Source organism: Saccopteryx bilineata, chromosome 4 (assembly GCF_036850765.1).
Source record: "Saccopteryx bilineata isolate mSacBil1 chromosome 4, mSacBil1_pri_phased_curated, whole genome shotgun sequence".
NCBI classification, from domain to species: domain Eukaryota; kingdom Metazoa; phylum Chordata; class Mammalia; order Chiroptera; family Emballonuridae; genus Saccopteryx; species Saccopteryx bilineata.
This window is the reverse complement of record NC_089493.1, coordinates 222,642,958-222,660,607: the sequence shown is the minus strand read 5'-3', so window position 1 is coordinate 222,660,607 and position 17,650 is coordinate 222,642,958. Positions and strand designations below refer to the sequence as shown.

At 41.2% G+C, this 17,650-nt stretch overlaps 1 protein-coding gene across 7 annotated transcripts in view; it reads left to right on the top strand.

Moving 5' to 3' along the window:
- MCTP1 (multiple C2 and transmembrane domain containing 1) overlaps positions 1-17,650 on the top strand; it is a 580,456-nt gene that overhangs the window by 554,245 nt on the left and 8,561 nt on the right. For all 7 annotated transcript variants that reach the window (XM_066273828.1, XM_066273827.1, XM_066273825.1 and 4 more), the window contains 2 exons: positions 13,458-13,567; positions 16,598-16,707. In XM_066273828.1, the coding sequence (XP_066129925.1) occupies positions 13,458-13,567; positions 16,598-16,707 (220 nt within the window). The remainder of the gene's footprint in view (positions 1-13,457; positions 13,568-16,597; positions 16,708-17,650) is intronic.

Below are 17,650 nucleotides of genomic sequence, written 5' to 3'. Positions count from 1 at the left end.
AAGTACTGCTGAGTATGCCCCCCCAGGCAGCCTCTCCTCTATTCTCACAAGTACTGCTGAGTCAGCCCCCCCAGGCAGCCTCTCCTCTATTCTCACAAGTACTGCTGAGTCAGCCCCCCCCAGGCAGCCTCTCCTCTATTCTCACAAGTACTGCTGAGTCTGCCCCCCCAGGCAGCCTCCCCTCTGTCCTCACAAGTACTGCTGAGTCTGCCCCCCCAGGCAGCCTCCCCTCTATCCTCACAAGTACTGCTGAGTCTGCCCCCCCAGGCAGCCTCTCCTCTATCCTCACAAGTACTGCTGAGTCTGCCCCCCCAGGCAGCCTCTCCTCTATTCTCACAAGTACTGCTGAGTCAGCCCCCCCAGGCAGCCTCTCCTCTATTCTCACAAGTACTGCTGAGTCAGCCCCCCCCAGGCAGCCTCTCCTCTATTCTCACAAGTACTGCTGAGTCTGCCCCCCCAGGCAGCCTCCCCTCTGTCCTCACAAGTACTGCTGAGTCTGCCCCCCCAGGCAGCCTCCCCTCTATCCTCACAAGTACTGCTGAGTCTGCCCCCCCAGGCAGCCTCCCCTCTATCCTCACAAGTACTGCTGAGTCTGCCCCCCCAGGCAGCCTCCCCTCTATCCTCACAAGTACTGCTGAGTCTGCCCCCCCAGGCAGCCTCTCCTCTGTCCTCACAAGTACTGCTGAGTCTGCCCCCCCAGGCAGCCTCCCCTCTATCCTCACAAGTACTGCTGAGTCTGCCCCCCCAGGCAGCCTCTCCTCTATCCTCACAAGTACTGCTGAGTCTGCCCCCCCAGGCAGCCTCCCCTCTATGGTCACAAGTACTGCTGAGTCTGCCCCCCCAGGCAGCCTCTCCTCTATCCTCACAAGTACTGCTGAGTCTGCCCCCCCAGGCAGCCTCCCCTCTGTCCTCACAAGTACTGCTAAGTCTGCCCCCCCAGGCAGCCTCTCCTCTATCCTCACAAGTACTGCTGAGTCTGCCCCCCCAGGTAGCCTCTCCTCTGTCCTCACAAGTACTGCTGAGTCTGCCCCCCCAGGCAGCCTCCCCTCTATGGTCACAAGTACTGCTGAGTCTGCCCCCCCAGGCAGCCTCTCCTCTGTCCTCACAAGTACTGCTGAGTCTGCCCCCCCCAGGCAGCCTCCCCTCTGTCCTCACAAGTACTGCTGAGTCTGCCCCCCCAGGCAGCCTCTCCTCTATCCTCACAAGTACTGCTGAGTCTGCCCCCCCAGGCAGCCTCTCCTCTATCCTCACAAGTACTGCTGAGTCTGCCCCCCCAGGCAGCCTCCCCTCTATGGTCACAAGTACTGCTAAGTCTGCCCCCCCAGGCAGCATCTCTGTCGTCACAAGTACTGCTAAGCAGCCCTGTCCATGGCTCCGGTTTCTGCCAGTGGGTTTGGATATTTGCGCCCCAGAAACATCCCTCTCTCTGGTAGTGGTTTGCTGCATTCCTAAATCTGTCACTCCATTTGATTCTCAGTCCTTCCATCACCAGTGCAGCTACCTCACTGTGTTAAACTCATTTGTTTGAAATAGCGACAGTAGTTTCCACCTTTCTGACTGGAACAGCTCTGACCAAGCAGGGTGCCCGCCCTTGGGGCAGCCCTCCCTGTCCCCAGGGTGGCTCTCCCACACAGCCACCTATTTGAGCCTCTTTATTGCACTTCCACTTCTTCCTATTTTTCTTCTTTATTTTTCTTTGTTTGGTGCTGTCTTGTTTATCACTGTAGTCCCAGGGCCTAGAATTGTATCTGATATGTAGCTGGCATCAATAAATATTTATTGAATAAATGAATAAAAAGAATGGACTGTGATCTGGCTAAACAGAAAACTGCTCAAATAGGGAGGTGATATGAATGAAGTAAATGATAATCAGGCTTCTCAGTACAAACTGCAGGAAAATGAGAGAGAGAAATAGGCAAAAAAGAAAAAAAAGAAAAATGTTACCCTTTGAGAAGAAAGACAATTAGAGGGGAGAAGGAAATATTTTTAAATAGCTATTAATGTGCTAGTTGCTTTAGATATATGATTTCATTCTGTTCCCACACCAACACTATCAGTTCGACATTATCTCCATCTTACTGATGGGGATACTGAGTTCCTCCCTCCTCCCCTCCCTCCCTTTGTGAGAAATGGGGAGGCAGTCAGACAGACTCCCTCATGCATCGGACCGGGATCCACCTGGTAAGCCCACTAGGGGGCGATGCTCTACCCATCTGGGACGTTAATCCATTGCTCCAAACAGGAGCCATCCTCAGTACCTGGGGCCAAATTGCTTGAACCATTTGAGCCAGGGCTGCAGGAGAGGAGGGGGGAGAGAAGAGGGAATTGAACTCAGGTCTTCCTCATGCCGGGCTGATGCTCTACTGCTGAGCCAACTGGCCAGGGCCAGGATACTCAGTTTCTAAAAGGTTAAGTAACTTATAGAAGATCACACAGCTGTAAAATGTACAACAGGCTTCAAGACCACAACATCCATCTGCCTGATTAGGACCAGCCCAGGAAAGTACCTCATAGCCACAATCCATACCCATTCTTACATTTTAAATACAGAAATATAAACTATTTCTGAAGCACTTATTTTATTCTATTAATCTATCGGCCATCCCCAGTGAAATAATTTGAGATTATTTTTTCAAATTGCTTCCCAAGTTTTTCTGTCCTTTCCCACTCCTTCCTTCCCCTCCCCAAATAAACCGAAAGGCAGACCATCATCCCTACAACTAAGTAAATAACAGTGGAGCTGTCAGCTCGATAAAGTGGGCCTTGGGTGTTTTCTTCCAGGCTGACCTCGGACTCTGCTGATTTTAGTCTGACTTAGTCTCCAGTAAGGAAGGGGTTAGGGGAGATAGGTCACCGCCATATATCAGCAGCATCCCAAAGAGCACGAAGTTGTTATTCAGGTATGTGCTCCATATGGTATCAATAGAGGAGGATGGCCTCGTTTCCTCCACGTTCACTGGGCCCTTTATTTGTGCTAACATCATCTCTGTTTGTCACAGTTCATTGCAGAGTCCTCTTACCTTCTTAAAGGAGACAATTGAGCTCTCAGTCTTGTCCTTGATTTTCTGCAGTATGCCAAGGTCTGGAAATGGAAGGAAATGTTATGTTATGTGGTTTATAAGGAAACTGAGGGAGAAAAGCCCAAAATAGTAAAGCAAATAGTTTTTTCCCAGTGCTAATTTCCCTTGTTTGGTTGATTCAAGTCAGGCCATTAACATGGCTTTGACATTGTTTTTCCTTTATCCGTTCTTAAAGAGTTTTCTCTATTCCCAAACATCTTGCTCTCAGAACACTGAAAACGTACAGCAAACAAACAAATCATAGAAATTAAATAGCAATAAAACTGTTGTTGGTTTCAGATAAAAAATATTATCCAGTATTTAAATGGCGATTATTTCCAGAAACTTGGCAATTGTAACCATACAAATGATGAAACTGATTCCAGTCACCGTCCGTCTTTGTTTGGAAAGGAAATACCAGTAGTGTTTGAAAAATGGATTATTAAAGACCTTGGTTTTCTGAAGGTGGCTCATATGTTCTATTTGCTAACACAGCATCTTGTTGGGGAAAAAGAAATAATAAGTGCAGCTTTTCCCTACCCCAGATTATTTTCACTACAGATCTTTAGAGCAGGAAATAAAAAACAGCTAATGGTTCACGGGGCATGTGGAATTGGTTTAAGCGAAGCCGAGCCCTGGTCCCGCTGACCGCCTCCTCTTTCCTGTGCTGTTTTGTCTGTGCCGGCCTTAGAATATGTCAACAAATCTCTTTTAAGCTCAGATGGGAAAAAAGGATGGTGATTCTCTCTCTTTCTGTAAGAGAGTAATTTGCAACAGATGTGCTTTTTTAAAGAAAGGTACAAGTTTGTCTTGGAAAATATTGGCAGAGAAGAATAGCCTCTGGATTTCCCGAAGTCATCCTTACTTTGTTCCCGAGACATCACAAAGAGCGTTGTTTTCATAACACCAATGTGATTCTTTCCTCACAGAATTTGATTGTAACTCAGAATAAGTTTTTGGGAAGAGTCAAGTTTAAATATCTAAAACAATACAGTGAAGAAACACCATATACGACTTGATGGCTGTTTGACAGTGACCCGAAAGGAGCCAGATGTCAGTGATGAGTGTTGGTTAGCGTCCCAGGAACTCTTTTATACTAGTCATGAGACCTGACCTTCTCCAAACCTCAGCAGCCTTATCTGTAAAATAGAGAAGCACCTGCCCCTGCAATCTAAGTAAAAAGACAAATGAAAAAAACTCTATAAACCATGAAGTCCTTTACAAAGGTAAATGGGTAAATGATTATTTTCATGACAAATCTATTCAGGAAAAAATCTTTGGGGGTTCCACATCTTTGTGTGCCTTTTTGTGTATATAATAAAAAGAATCTTTTTTTTTTTTTTTAATTAAAAACTGCTCTAGTAAGTAGATTAGCAACAAAGTTTGGGCTCTTTAAAATTAAATAAATTCCGGCCAATTCAGCCATGAGGCTTGTTGAAGGACAAATGATTGGTTCTAAGGGGAAGTTTTTCCGCATCGGCAGTGACATTTAGAAACCACATGATGAAAGGGTGTGCCTCACTCCAATGACTGTGACTAGCACCGACCTAGGAAGTGTGAACTTGCTGTAGGGAATGCTGTCAAGTGCTCATAGCCTTCTCTAAACTCTCCACTGCCCTCTCAGCTCTGCATCTGAACTCTGACACATTTGAAAATGAAGCAAATGATTTCCAAAGAGGTTTGCAAAAACACATACATGTACACACACCCTTGTTCATTAGAAGTTAGGGTAAAGAAGAAACAGCCTAGCATTTGCTGTTTGAATTCAGAAATAAGCTGGTGAACTGGAGCTTGTATTCCTTATTGTCACTCAAGCTTCAACTACTGAACCCATAGCTAGAGCAGGAACCATTCCTCATGTCCCCAGCAATGTCCTTGCACAGGCTTTCAGGTTGCTCTGCAGGGCAGGGCTATGCCACGGCCCTGTTATCTCCTCTGTAAAACGGCTAATGGAGAACCAAAGGGATTTTAGGACCCACCTTTTAATGTTTTCTGCTTTTAAAAAATGAGGTGTAAGGGCAGTGACTTGTCCTAGGCCACCATAGTCCTGAGTGCGCTTCCCACATTTTCAGAACCTTTCCACAATCTGTGCATTTTGACTTTACAGAAAACTGTGTGAGGAATACACATTCTTATCTCAACCCTGTACTATCCTGGGTGAAAGTGTCCTTCACTGTATTTGCCTCTCTGGCTTTGGGAAAAGCAGCCTCACAGCTTCTGTAGAGGCTTCTATCAAGGTTAGTCTGGAGCCAGGCCGAGGGGCCCGTTCACTTGGGAGTCCCTTCTAAAAGCAGACCTTCTCACGAGACCAAAGCCTGACTTGGGATAAGCTATAAAGCCACTCACTGGAAAGTGCACTTCCTGCATGCTGGCAAGCAGATTAAGTCAAAGGTTTTGATATTGATATATAGTTCTAATCTTTTAAGAGCTTTCAAGTACTAGCAGGACAGTTAACAGAAGTTTTCTTAAATCATTAGGAAGAGGGAGATTTGCAAGTCACTTAAGACCGACATGATGAGGGGTTTGAGTAGCAAGAAAGTTGACGTCAGGGAACTTCCTCCTGACAACAGGTATATCCCTGGATGCTATCTGTATGGTTTATTTACATTAAATGAAAACAAAATATTTTATGTACAGGTTTTAAGGTAACAAGATTAATTGACAAGTTTTATTTTTGCCTTGGCTTTGTCATCTTTCTTTCTGATCCAAGATGTTTTATTCCCTTCCTCATAGTCATGGCAAGCTCCAGGTGTCCTCCTCGCCTCCTCAGACCCCGGAGTGTCTCTTCTGCACGTTTTCCCTCCTCGTTTCCTCCCCTTCTCCTTTCTCTTCCCCTCAGCCTCTACCTTTTTTTCCTTTCTCCCCCTCATATCTTCTTGCTCTTCCTCCCTTTCTTTTCCGAACTTCCCGGCTTTCAACATAACCCTTACTAGTGCCAGCTGCTATTTCAAAAATGCCTGTTGTTTACAACTGTTTACGTGGCTGAGCTCAGAGGACACCTTTGTTTTTTTTAATTACTTTTTATCACAAGACAGTTTTATAGGCCCAAAGTAACAATACATTGTAGGAAGAACAGATCATTTTATAGTGTTAGATTTTACATAGGAAAACTCCTAATGAAAAATCAAATTCCTGAGGAATGTGATTCTCCCCCCATCCACTCCTCACTGTCAAAAAACAAAATTATTGCCTCACCTGTGGTGCACAGCGGATAAAGCATTGAACGAGAATGTTGAGGTCACCGGTTCAAACCCTGGGCTTGCCTGGGCAAGGCACATGTGGGAGTCGATGCTTCCTGCTCCTCTCCTTGCCCTTTCCTCTTTCTCCCCACCTCTCTAAAATGAATAAATAAATAAATAAATAAAACAACAAAATTATCAACAAGTCCTGATTCTCGTGGCCTATTTCGTGAACTATTTAACAATCCATTACATTTGTCAGACACGTGTCCTCTTACCAGTGGCCCTAGGGTTGAGCATCTGCATGGAATGAATATGGCTGGTGCCAAATAGGTTGTTCTGTTACTTCTGGATTTCAGTTCTGCTACAGTTAATCACCATGTGTCCCATTTCAGAAAAGGATGGTGTCCTCATGAGGACACCGTTAAAGTTACATGCAAGCTGTGTAATATTAAACTAACAGCGCAAGGCATAAACCAAATATGATTTAAAAGTGCATTATAGAAAATGAGCTCGGCAAAGCAAAGCTACCTTGCACAGAGGAAACAAAAAAATAAGACCAGGTAGATTCTCATTCGGCACAAAACATGTGCAGAGTCAGCAGAAGGGAAAAGAAAAGATCTTTTTAATGTAACATTATAAAGAATCTACCATCATTTTCTAAAGCGGAATCTGACAAGCTAATGTAGTGTCATCTGAGGCAAAACTAAACATGCATTGGAGATGTCATACATTTGGGAACTCTAATGTTTGAAAATTTTGTTTTTAATAAGCAAAAAAGAAAAAATAATTAAATTATTTTAATAAGAAATTGTATCCATTACTTGAATGCTACTACTACTGCTAGTAATAAAAATTATAGACAATTTATACCCAGTATTGTACCAAGGGCTCTACATGTTTTATTTAGTCATCTTAATAACCCTCAAATGTAGATGTTTTTGAGAATTGCTTTCCATTTTAAGAGAAAAATATACTGTTTTAAGTGGTGTCTGTCTGTTTTCTTAACCTGGAATGTATCTCAGAATCCTTTAATGTCTCAACGGAGGGTCCCTATTTTTCAGGTTAATATCAGGAGAGGAGCCAAGGCACCAAGTAACCTGGCTGGTGTTTGATATAATAAGAACTAAGACTCAGAGATAAAATTCAGCATGTCAGGGATCTCCGTGAGTTGCTAAGCTTCTGTGAGAACTTGAGTATTCTAGATTTCAAGCTGAAATGTAGTTTTCTGTAACTGAAAAAGAAGGAATATTGGCACAGAGAAAACATTTCATCACTCTGTGTGCCTTTATTCAACTTATACCTCTTATCGAATTTATTTTCCATGGGCTATAGATCCGAGAGGAAGTTTGTTTTGTAGGGTATTTTACTGAATGAATTAAGAGAGTTGTGCACCAAAACTCTCTTTAGCATAGACAATAAATCACATCAAACAAACATATTTAAAACACAACTGTACACTTTCTGCTATGTGAGGTTAAATTTGCTCACCAAAGAGCTACAGTCAGTAATAAACTATAACAATCGTCTCATAGCAGATATCAATCTTGTCGCTCACCTTTTGCCAGAAGTTACTTAGCAAGACTTTAAAGGAAAAGCAAAACGATACTCAAGATTAGTTCGTTGGGGTGAAAAATCTGAATGCTTTTTCTAGGAAACACTAAGGTAAACATATGCCCTGGTTTGCTGGGACGGTTCCGTTTTAAGCTAGTCCTAACATAGATTTAACAACCGCCCCCCTCTACACACACACCTTACACTCTTAAGACCATCTCTATCTAGAAAGTGAAACATTAATTTTATAACATTAATACTGTATTTCAAGAAAACTTCCTACACACCTGCTGAGATTGATACAGCACAGGTGTTAAACAGGTTCATTTTCTGCGACAATGACCACACTGGCGCGGCCCTGACTAGCCTGAAGGAGAATGGCAGGATGCATCTGATGCAGGAGGAACCCACCCCACACAGTTCCAACACCTAGCACATGGCTTCTCGTTTGGACAGAATCAGTGAATGGGGGCATCTGTCATTTAATTTGAAAACCACTGGACAGGATTCTCCTATTGCTTCTTTAGGTCTTTAGATTTTCCTAAATGTCTCAAAGCCAGGAAGTAGACACTTCTTTAGAAAAATATAGTTAACTTTCTGTTGTGATAGTAAAATAGGTGAATATAAAAGAAGTGCTGTATTTAAAGTTGCAGTTATTGATGTTTTACGGACTATTTAAAATATAACAACAAGACTTTAAAAAATTATATAGAATCATTAGAAAAAGTTGTATGATATAAATCTCACATATTCTCAGATTTATAGTTATAGCTCGTTTTTATGGGTAATTTTTTTTTTTACATCTTCAAAAGAAACCTTAATAATGCATTTTTTAAAAAACAACCAGTGTCACTACCAAGCCTTTGGATGATTAACTACCCTATGATATTTCTTTCATCCAAGCTGGTTTATAAAGGAAAGCAAAAACGACAATAAAAGAAATGTACCAATTTATTCTATACTAATAAAGTATTGAACATTAGTGAAAAAAGTATGAAATATTGGAATGCAACACAGAGCAATTCCATTACCCACTGCAGTTCTGGGTCATATACTGTATATAAAGAGTAATTACTTCATTGGTTGGAGACCACAGTGGAGGAATATAGAATTTGATGAAAGAGATTTTAAAATAAAAATTTTATCCCAAAGCATTTGCTTTTCAAAACTTTGCCAACATTACAGACTATCTTATTTTGGGTTTTGGTGGCCATGGGTGAGAGGTTAAGGTGAAAGTGCAGAAGAAACAAAGAAAATTAAGATTTTTAAAACTCTTGAGCCAGTAATTATACCTTAGCACTTTAGATTTCAAAGTGGCTACTAATTATAGTCTTTGAAATGCCTTAACTAATACATCTTATTCATGCAGGTCCTATATTTAATATTGGCACATTGCAAAACAGAGGTAAGCAAAAGTAGGTTTACAGTTGTTCATATGGAAAAAGACATGCAGCTTCTGATTATTACAATAATTTTGTTATCTCCAAAGAATGTCACAATGGCACAGTAAACCAACTTTTGCCCACCCCTGAACTGAAATTCAATCTGATAGATTTTATCATATCTTTCACTTCCCACTTTTGAATCAAGTTTTTGGATTTCACTTTCTTGCTAATCATGGTGTTCACAATATTAGTTTCTAAATGTTAAGTCTTGCCTTCTTTAGGTCATGGGGATTCTGAGTAGGAACTTAAAGTTTCCTGGGTAGAGAATGGAATGCTCTTACAGCCTGTACCGGAGGGACAGACTCTGGAGTGGCCAGTCATAATTCCAATCCGAGCTCTAGCTGACTTCCCTGAGCATCAGTTTTCTCTTCTGTGCAGTAGAGACAAGTATCTACACTGTAGAATGGTTGTGTATATTAAGTGAGCACTTTACAGAACTTAATCATGAATGTCTATCTGTAGTGTACTTCTTTCTAAAAATAATTTTAGGTTTAGATACATAAAATACCTTAAGAAAAAAAAAAACCATGTAAAATCAGGCTCAATGAATACCAATTCATCTATTTCTTCTACCCACATTCCTTTAATAACGACATTGGAGAATATGAGCGTAAAATTAAAACACAATTGCAAAAAATTTTAATGTTATAGGAAGGTATGAAGAAGGTAAACTTCCATTACTTTTAATATTTGGACACAGTCCTTCACCTTTTTTCCAAGCTACTCATTGCAAAAAAAAAAAAAAGGGACCGGTACCGGTCCATGGGCCATTTGGTACCGGTCCACAAAGAAAGAATAAATAACTTACATTATTTCTGTTTTATTTATATTTAAGTCTGAACGATGTTTTATTTTTAAACATGGCCGGATTCCCTCTGTTACATCCGTCTAAGACTCACTCTTGACGCTTGTCTCAGCCACGTGATATTTATCCGTCCCACTCTAAAGGCTGGTCCGTGAAAATATTTTCTGACATTAAATCGGTCCATGGCCTAAAAAAGGTTGGGGACCACTGTATAGAGGATATGCTCTATAATACATTTACTTCTTGCTTTTAAAATTTCTATTACATCATCAGCTTTTTGTTTTCATTAGATATTCTCTTAAAACAATACTTTGCGATTTTGTAATAGCCAGTCAATTGTATGTACTATGTTAGTAATCTTTCCTCTTCGTTATTATAAACAAGGCTGCAATAACTTTTTCAGAAGCTTATTGTATATATTGGAAATCCCATTCCTTCATTTGTCATATTTGTTGCTAACTTTTTTCCCACTTAGCCTTTAAAATACTTTTAATTTTATGGAGCTATTGCTATCAGTTATTTTCCTTTGTGATTTCTTTTACTACCTGTATGTTTAAAGAGTTCTTTCTTATTCCAAGGTCAGTAAATAATTACCTATTATTTTCTTGTTTTTATAATTCACTTAGCTTTTTGCTTTTTAATTAGTCTAGACTGCATTAGAGCTGTCTATTTGATGTAGATGCCATGATAAATATGGGCTATCTCAAATAGATCTGAGAATCTATGTATTAAGACAGAATTTAACATAATTTCCCCTAAATAGTTAATACAATTACCAGTAACATAATACTTCCTCCTTTATGATGGATATATGATGGTGCTTTATTATACGACAATCTTTTTAATGCTCATCTTTTCATTTTTTAATTACTTAAGTATCTGGTACAATAAATACCTTCTCATTATTCTCTTTTACAAAAGTTTCTTGATTATCCTCATTTATTCTTCCAAATTTTAAATATGCTTTGTCAAATTCTCCCCATTTCAGTCCACTCCAAACATTTGGGATTTGTTTGCAGTTAACATTAAACCTGTTTAACTAATAGAAAAGAATGTATTATTTTAATATTCAGTGTCTCAATGCAGAAACAGTCTTTATATTTTTTTATATAGATTCTGTACATTTCTCGGTGAGGTTATGCCTAAATATTTTATTGCTATTATGAAGGAAATATTTTTTTTAATTAATTTTATTTTTTTAATGGGGTGACATCAATAAATCAGGATACATATAGTTAAAGATAACAAGTCCAGGTTATCTTGTCGTTCAATTATGTTGCATACCCATCACCCAAAGTCAGATTGTCCTCTGTCACCTTCTATCTAGTTTTCTTTGTGCCCCTCCCCCTCCCCCTTTCCCTCTCCCTTTCCCCCCTCCCCCTCGTAACCACCACACTCTTATCAATGTCTCTTAGTTTCACTTTTATGTCCCACCTACGTATGGAATAATGCAGTTCCTGGTTTTTTCTGATTTACTTATTTCGCTTCGTATCATGTTATCAAGATCCCACCATTTTGCTGTAAATGTTCCGATGTCATCATTTCTTATGGCTGAGTAGTATTCCATAGTGTATATGTGCCACATCTTCTTTATCCAGTCATCTATTGATGGGATTTTTGGTTGTAGGAAATATTTTTTATCATTCCAAACTGGTAAGATATTATCCTCAATTAACGTTCACTGTATAACCAGCACACTTCAACTCCAGCTTGATTTATTGTTTGTAGAAAAATATTTATAAGGGCACTTTATACACATAAATGAACTTAGCCAATGCTTGAGAGAGAACACTGAAGGCCATGAAGATGATTAGAGCAGACCAACTTTGCAATTAGGCAAGGAATTAGAAGGAGCCACTGGTTATTTATTTTATTCTAAGGTATAAAATTGCATAGGCAAAATTATGCATTTTGTTTTATTACTGGGGAGGGAAAAAAGACAAAAAATTGATGCACCCAGGTCCGTAGTGACAAGTGAAGGACGACAATTTTTGAGGACTCTAGGAGTACAGTAGTTTTTTCTTATACTGTGAGCGTTATGTGTCTCATCTACCTCACTGTCTGACAGTCCACTGTGGTGTAAGCCAGATGAATAATGTAAGCAATAGCTCCCGTGGGAATGAAATTAAAAACAAAGCCTCAAAGTAACGTATCTAGGGATCACGTTATCAAACCGGCCTCCATGCCGGCAGCCCCGCTGCAGCCTGCGGTCCTTGGAGGCTACATACACACCTGTCAGTCACGTGCCCTTGGCTTCTGCGGTGGCAGGATGCCAGCCTCAGCCAAGTGTTCCCAGTGCAGAGTGCTTTAGACTCTTCTGAAATGAAAGTCAGTATGTAAATGTGCAACATGACGACATTCTCCTTCTCGCTTCCTGGCTGCTCCGGCAAGCACTGGCACACGAGGCCTCAGTGTTCTGGCAGTGGGCAAGTGTTCAAATGAAGTTAAAGTCATGAAATTAAATCTACATTTTCATAGATATTCAAGCTGGCATGGAGGAATGGAGTCATGGAATCAGGGTTGGACGGTCTCCACCAAACAGCCTAGGCAAGTGCCTGTGATGCCAGGCTACTAGCAGAACTTCCAATCGTGAAAGGCCACCATTTCTTCCTCTGGGTCTAAAATTACAAAATGTACACACCTCCCCCAGGCTCACACCACTCTCTGGGTGCTTTATGCCCAATCCCCATCCACCCGTTCCCTGGAGCACACCAGTTTGCTTAAATCCAGCATAAGTTTTAAAAAAAGAGCTAAGTACAAAGAAGGGAACAAATGTTAGAATCTTGACTAATATAGCCTGTGCTAGTGATCTGAAGAGGGTGCCAGGCTTACTGTGTATCTCATCTATCTGAGCTGCTCTTCTAGGCAGTGTCCACACAATGGATTTCAGTTGACCATGTCAATTTTTTTTTTTTGGCAGTTGTCATTGCTCACTGGTCCTCTCATTTGTACCCAATATTCTCTGCTGTTGAAATATATCTGGAGCTAAGATCAAAGTTAGGCGTGTGGGTAGTGGGGTCAGAAAACTGGGCCTGCTGGAGAGTCATGGTGGGTTCAGAAATCAGGTCAGATTCCGGAATTGTTCATTCTGAGATGTGAGCTCTCTTACACCTTTATACCTTCCCTCCTCCTGGCCAAAACGTCCCTGTCCATCAGGGCACAAGTATCAGAATCTGAGCTTCCGCTTTGCGGTCACCCGCATACTCACACAGGTCCCTACTGCTGGCTCCGCTGGCTCCTCTCCCTCCTCCACTTCCCTTGATATCCTGAAATACTCATGGGCTCCCTGCATCCCTTTAATATATAGGCATGTATCAAGATTACTCAAGTTTAAAAATGTGAGAGGGGGACAAATAAAAGAATTCAAGCCCTGAAGAATACCATCACTCATACAGAACCTCTCTTTTTATTTTAGGACAGTGAAAAAAAGGGATTTATAAATAAAATCTATGCCATCCAGGAGGTATGCATCAGTGTCCAGAACATCCTGGATGAAGTGGCTTCCTTTGGCGAAAGGATCAAGAAGTAAGTGATGCTGACATGTGAGCCAGGGCTTTCCGGGGACAGAGTCCATTTGTTTCTCAGAGGGTGAAACGCCACATTCTTTTTGGCAGGGGACACTCCTTCTGGGTGATCTATTGTTCAGTTTCATCATTATTTACTTGGTTCCTGCCAGTCTTTGGTTTCATGAAAGTTCTGTCAGTTTTCTTCCTGAAATTTAGAACATATTGGTTGAAAATAAGTCATACTTGTAGCTTTGAAGAAATAACACCGTCTTAAATTTTAGCACATTTTCACAGGAAAAGACTTTGTTCTTAAACAGAATATGAAATTGTGATAGAAAAAAAAAAATTAACCAAGTAAAATGAGGATTTCACGTAACCAAGGCACACTTTTATTATTGGTTGAATTGTATTTTTCAGTTACTCTAAAACTTTTTAAAAATTGTATTATATTTCGCACCCTGTCAAAATATACTTTCAAGTTTGTCCTTATATAGCTGAGACAATTTTAGATGAAATAAACTAGTGCTTTGTCATTTAGAAAATGCACAAAATTAAAAAGATATATTTTTAAAGAACCTCCTTTTCGCCTGACCAGGCGGTGGCGCAATGGATAGAGCATTGGACTGGGATGTTGAGGACCCAGGTTCAAGACCCCGAGGTCGCCAGCTTGAGCGAGGGCTCATTGGGTTGGAGCAAGGCTCACCAGCTTGAGCCCAAGGTGGCTGGCTCGAGCAAGACGTTACTTGCTCTGCTGTAGCCCCCTGGTCAAGGCACATATGAGAAAGCAATCAATGAACTAAGGTGTCGCAACAAAGAATTGATGTTTCTCATCTCTCCCCTTTCCTGTCTATCCCTATCCATCCCTCTCTCTGACTCTGTCTCTGCCACACACACACACACACACACACACAAAATCTCCCTTTTCTGAATTTATTTTTAAAATAAGGAAATAGCTTCATTGATATCTAATGGAAAATCAAGAAACTTATTCTCAATTTTATATTATTGTATTTTACTTAAAATAATTTCTTTTAATAATACTTTTGAAAACAATGGTTGAATTATAAAGACACTAAGGTGATTTACAACTGATTCTCAGTAAACTGTCCTAGGCCCCACACCACTGCGCTGAGTAACTGTTTCAGAATGAGCGCTGACTGGTCTGCTCTAGAAGAGTGTGTACATCTGACGAAGTCAGTCCTTTCTCAGCCTCACGTATCCATTCATTGTTTGTTTTTCATAACAAAAAGTGTTCTGTAGATTTGGCTCCTTGGGCATACAAAGAATTTGAGAACAGATTAAACTACAGGTGTGAGTCATTCACCTGGTGCCTTTTATGTCTCATGATATAATACATCTTATTTTATGTAACTTTTAATACATTTCCACACGTGCATAGATGCTGAACTTCCACTTCCTCATATTAGACAGAACAGCCTCCCTCTTACCTGAACATGCCTCTAAGCAAGTCTCAGACTTATGAAAACTGATTCCCACATCCTTTCTTTCCTTCTCCCTCTGGATGTTTTTCTTTCTCCATCTCTGAGAACGTTCCCCTGCTTTCCACACCTGACGCAGCTTCTCACTTATACCAGAAAACCCTGGGTGGTAGGAGACTTCAGAACAGGTGCTTGGCTGGAATACATCACGGCCAGTTGAAGAATATGACCAGATCCTGGCTGTGGACCAGCCTTGGAGTAAACAGGGTTTTGTAGAGCTTTCCAGGGGTATCATAGTGATATAGGTTAAGAACAGGCTGAGGTATAGGAGCATGGAATAGGATCCAGTGAGTCTTGTAAGAGACATCTTTCTGCATAATAATCTTTTGAATATTAAAAATTCCCCTAGGGCCCTGGCTGGTTGGCTCAGTGGTAGAGCGTCGGCCTGGTGTGCGGGAGTCCCGGGTTCGATTCCCAGCCAGGGCACACAGGAGAAGCGCCCATCTGCTTCTCCACCCCTCCCCCTCTCCTTCCTCTCTGTCTCTCTCTTCCCCTCCCGCAGCCAAGGCTCCACTGGAGCAAAGTTGGCCCGGGCACTGAGGATGGCTCTGTGGCCTCTGCCTCAGGCGCTGGAATGCCTCTGGTTGCAACAGAGCATCACCCCCTGGTGGGTGGATCCCGGTCGGGCGCATGCGGGAGTCTGTCTGACTGCCTCCCCGTTTCCAACTTCAGGAAAAAAATTTCCCTAGGGTCACATGTAATAGAATGCATCTATGCGGAAAGCGGGCTCAGAAGCATCAGAAAGTGAAAAGCCTCTATAATTGCATCTTACTATTCATTCCAGCACTTTCTTGAATTGCATTGCGTGCGTGTGTGCGTGTGTGCGTGCGTGCGTGGGTGTGTGTGTGTGTGTTTGGGGGAGGTCACATTCTAGATTTAGATTTTACATTGCACTGCGGAAATAGAAAAAGGCAGTACTATTTTCTCTGACATTAACTACACTGGTAAGGATTCTTTGATATTTATTCTTCTAAGAGGAGAAAGAACACAGGGAGCCCATCAGTGAAGCTGCCCAGAAGGAGGGTTCGCTGAGTGAAGAGCCAGTGCCCTCGCACATGGAACAGTGTGATGGATGGCTCTGAGCTGAGCCATGAGAGAGCAAGCAGACCCTCAGCCGTCTGTTCTCTCCACAAGCAGCAAAAACAGGGGAAGCACAGGTGTCAGTGAGGGAAGGAAGGCGTCGATCCTTCACCTGGCAACTGTTACAGGACGCTCACTCTGGCCACGGGAGGACAAAGACAGAAGAGCCAGACCCTGAGAGCAACTGAAAACAAGACAACCAGATTGATCCAAACTTTGGTTCTTTAAAAAAAAAAAAAGAAAAAGAAAGGGAAATATTTGACCTAGAGGGACACAAGAAGCAAGCTATATGCTACAAAGCTGAGGAATAACTCCTAAGTGTTATGTTGAGACACAGTATAGGAAGAAATAAAAAAACACTAACATTTATCCACATCTTGTACAACTTCATATTTTTCTTAAGTATTTTTAGGGGCCTCCTCACCTCTTGATAAGATACCAGATTGCTAACGTGTTAATTTCTCGTTCAGTACTTTCAACTGGACGGTCCCCTTCTTAAGCTGGCTGGCCATCGTAGCCCTCTGTGTGTTCACAGTCATCCTGTACTTCATTCCACTGAGATACATTGTACTTGTCTGGGGTAAGTAAAGCTTTCTTTTCTTATTTTTATTTTAAACTGTCTTAGCTGCTAAGAACAAACTATTTTTAAAGGATGAATTATACTGTCAGTAGTTCCTATATTTATGATCATGAAGCTACTCCATGATGCAAAGAGACAGGTCGGTTAAAAATGACAACAATATGAAGATTTAGGTCTACCAAAATGCATTTTTCTTATCTGGCACCATAGGCTCCATCATACTATACACATGTAGTTGTGCAGATTCTTCATACATCAAAGAGTACCTTACCTTTGTCTAGATAGTGCTCTGATTTATTTTCATCACTTATATGTAAACAGGCATTTTGATCCATATGGTGCATTTAGGACAAGATGCACTGTGTGAGAGTCCTTTGTCTTGTGTGGACGTGTCTGTAAACACAGTACCATATATACACAGTACCATATATACATAGTACCGTGTACGGCCACCTGTTTAAGAGGTCACAGTTACAATGTCAACAGTTTTCAGGTACCACATTTTAGCCTTCTTCATAGTTTTCTCCCCTTATCTGTCGAAATTCTTGGTTTTTAATTCAACTGTAAAATTCAATTCTTAATTTCCAAGATTAACTGACATATAACTACTCTATTATTGATTAGAAGTAGAAGTCTGTACTTGACCCTGGCCTCCATGTACTTAAGATTGCTACATCTATACAAAATGCAAAGAACCAAAATGGGTCTTACCTTCAGATTATTACACTATGCTTACACTGACAGCAAAAAGATCAAACAGAATGTTTTGCTCTTTTCTTTTAAAGGCTTTAAAGTAGTAGGCTGGAATAAAGTGAGAAAGGGTCTAAGACAGTGGTTCTCAAAGTGTGTACCCTAGAAGATTTCCAGAAGCGCCCTATGGTATTCCAGAGAAATATGTGCCTGTTGGGGATCAAAACACCAACAGGTTTTTGGAGTTTAGATT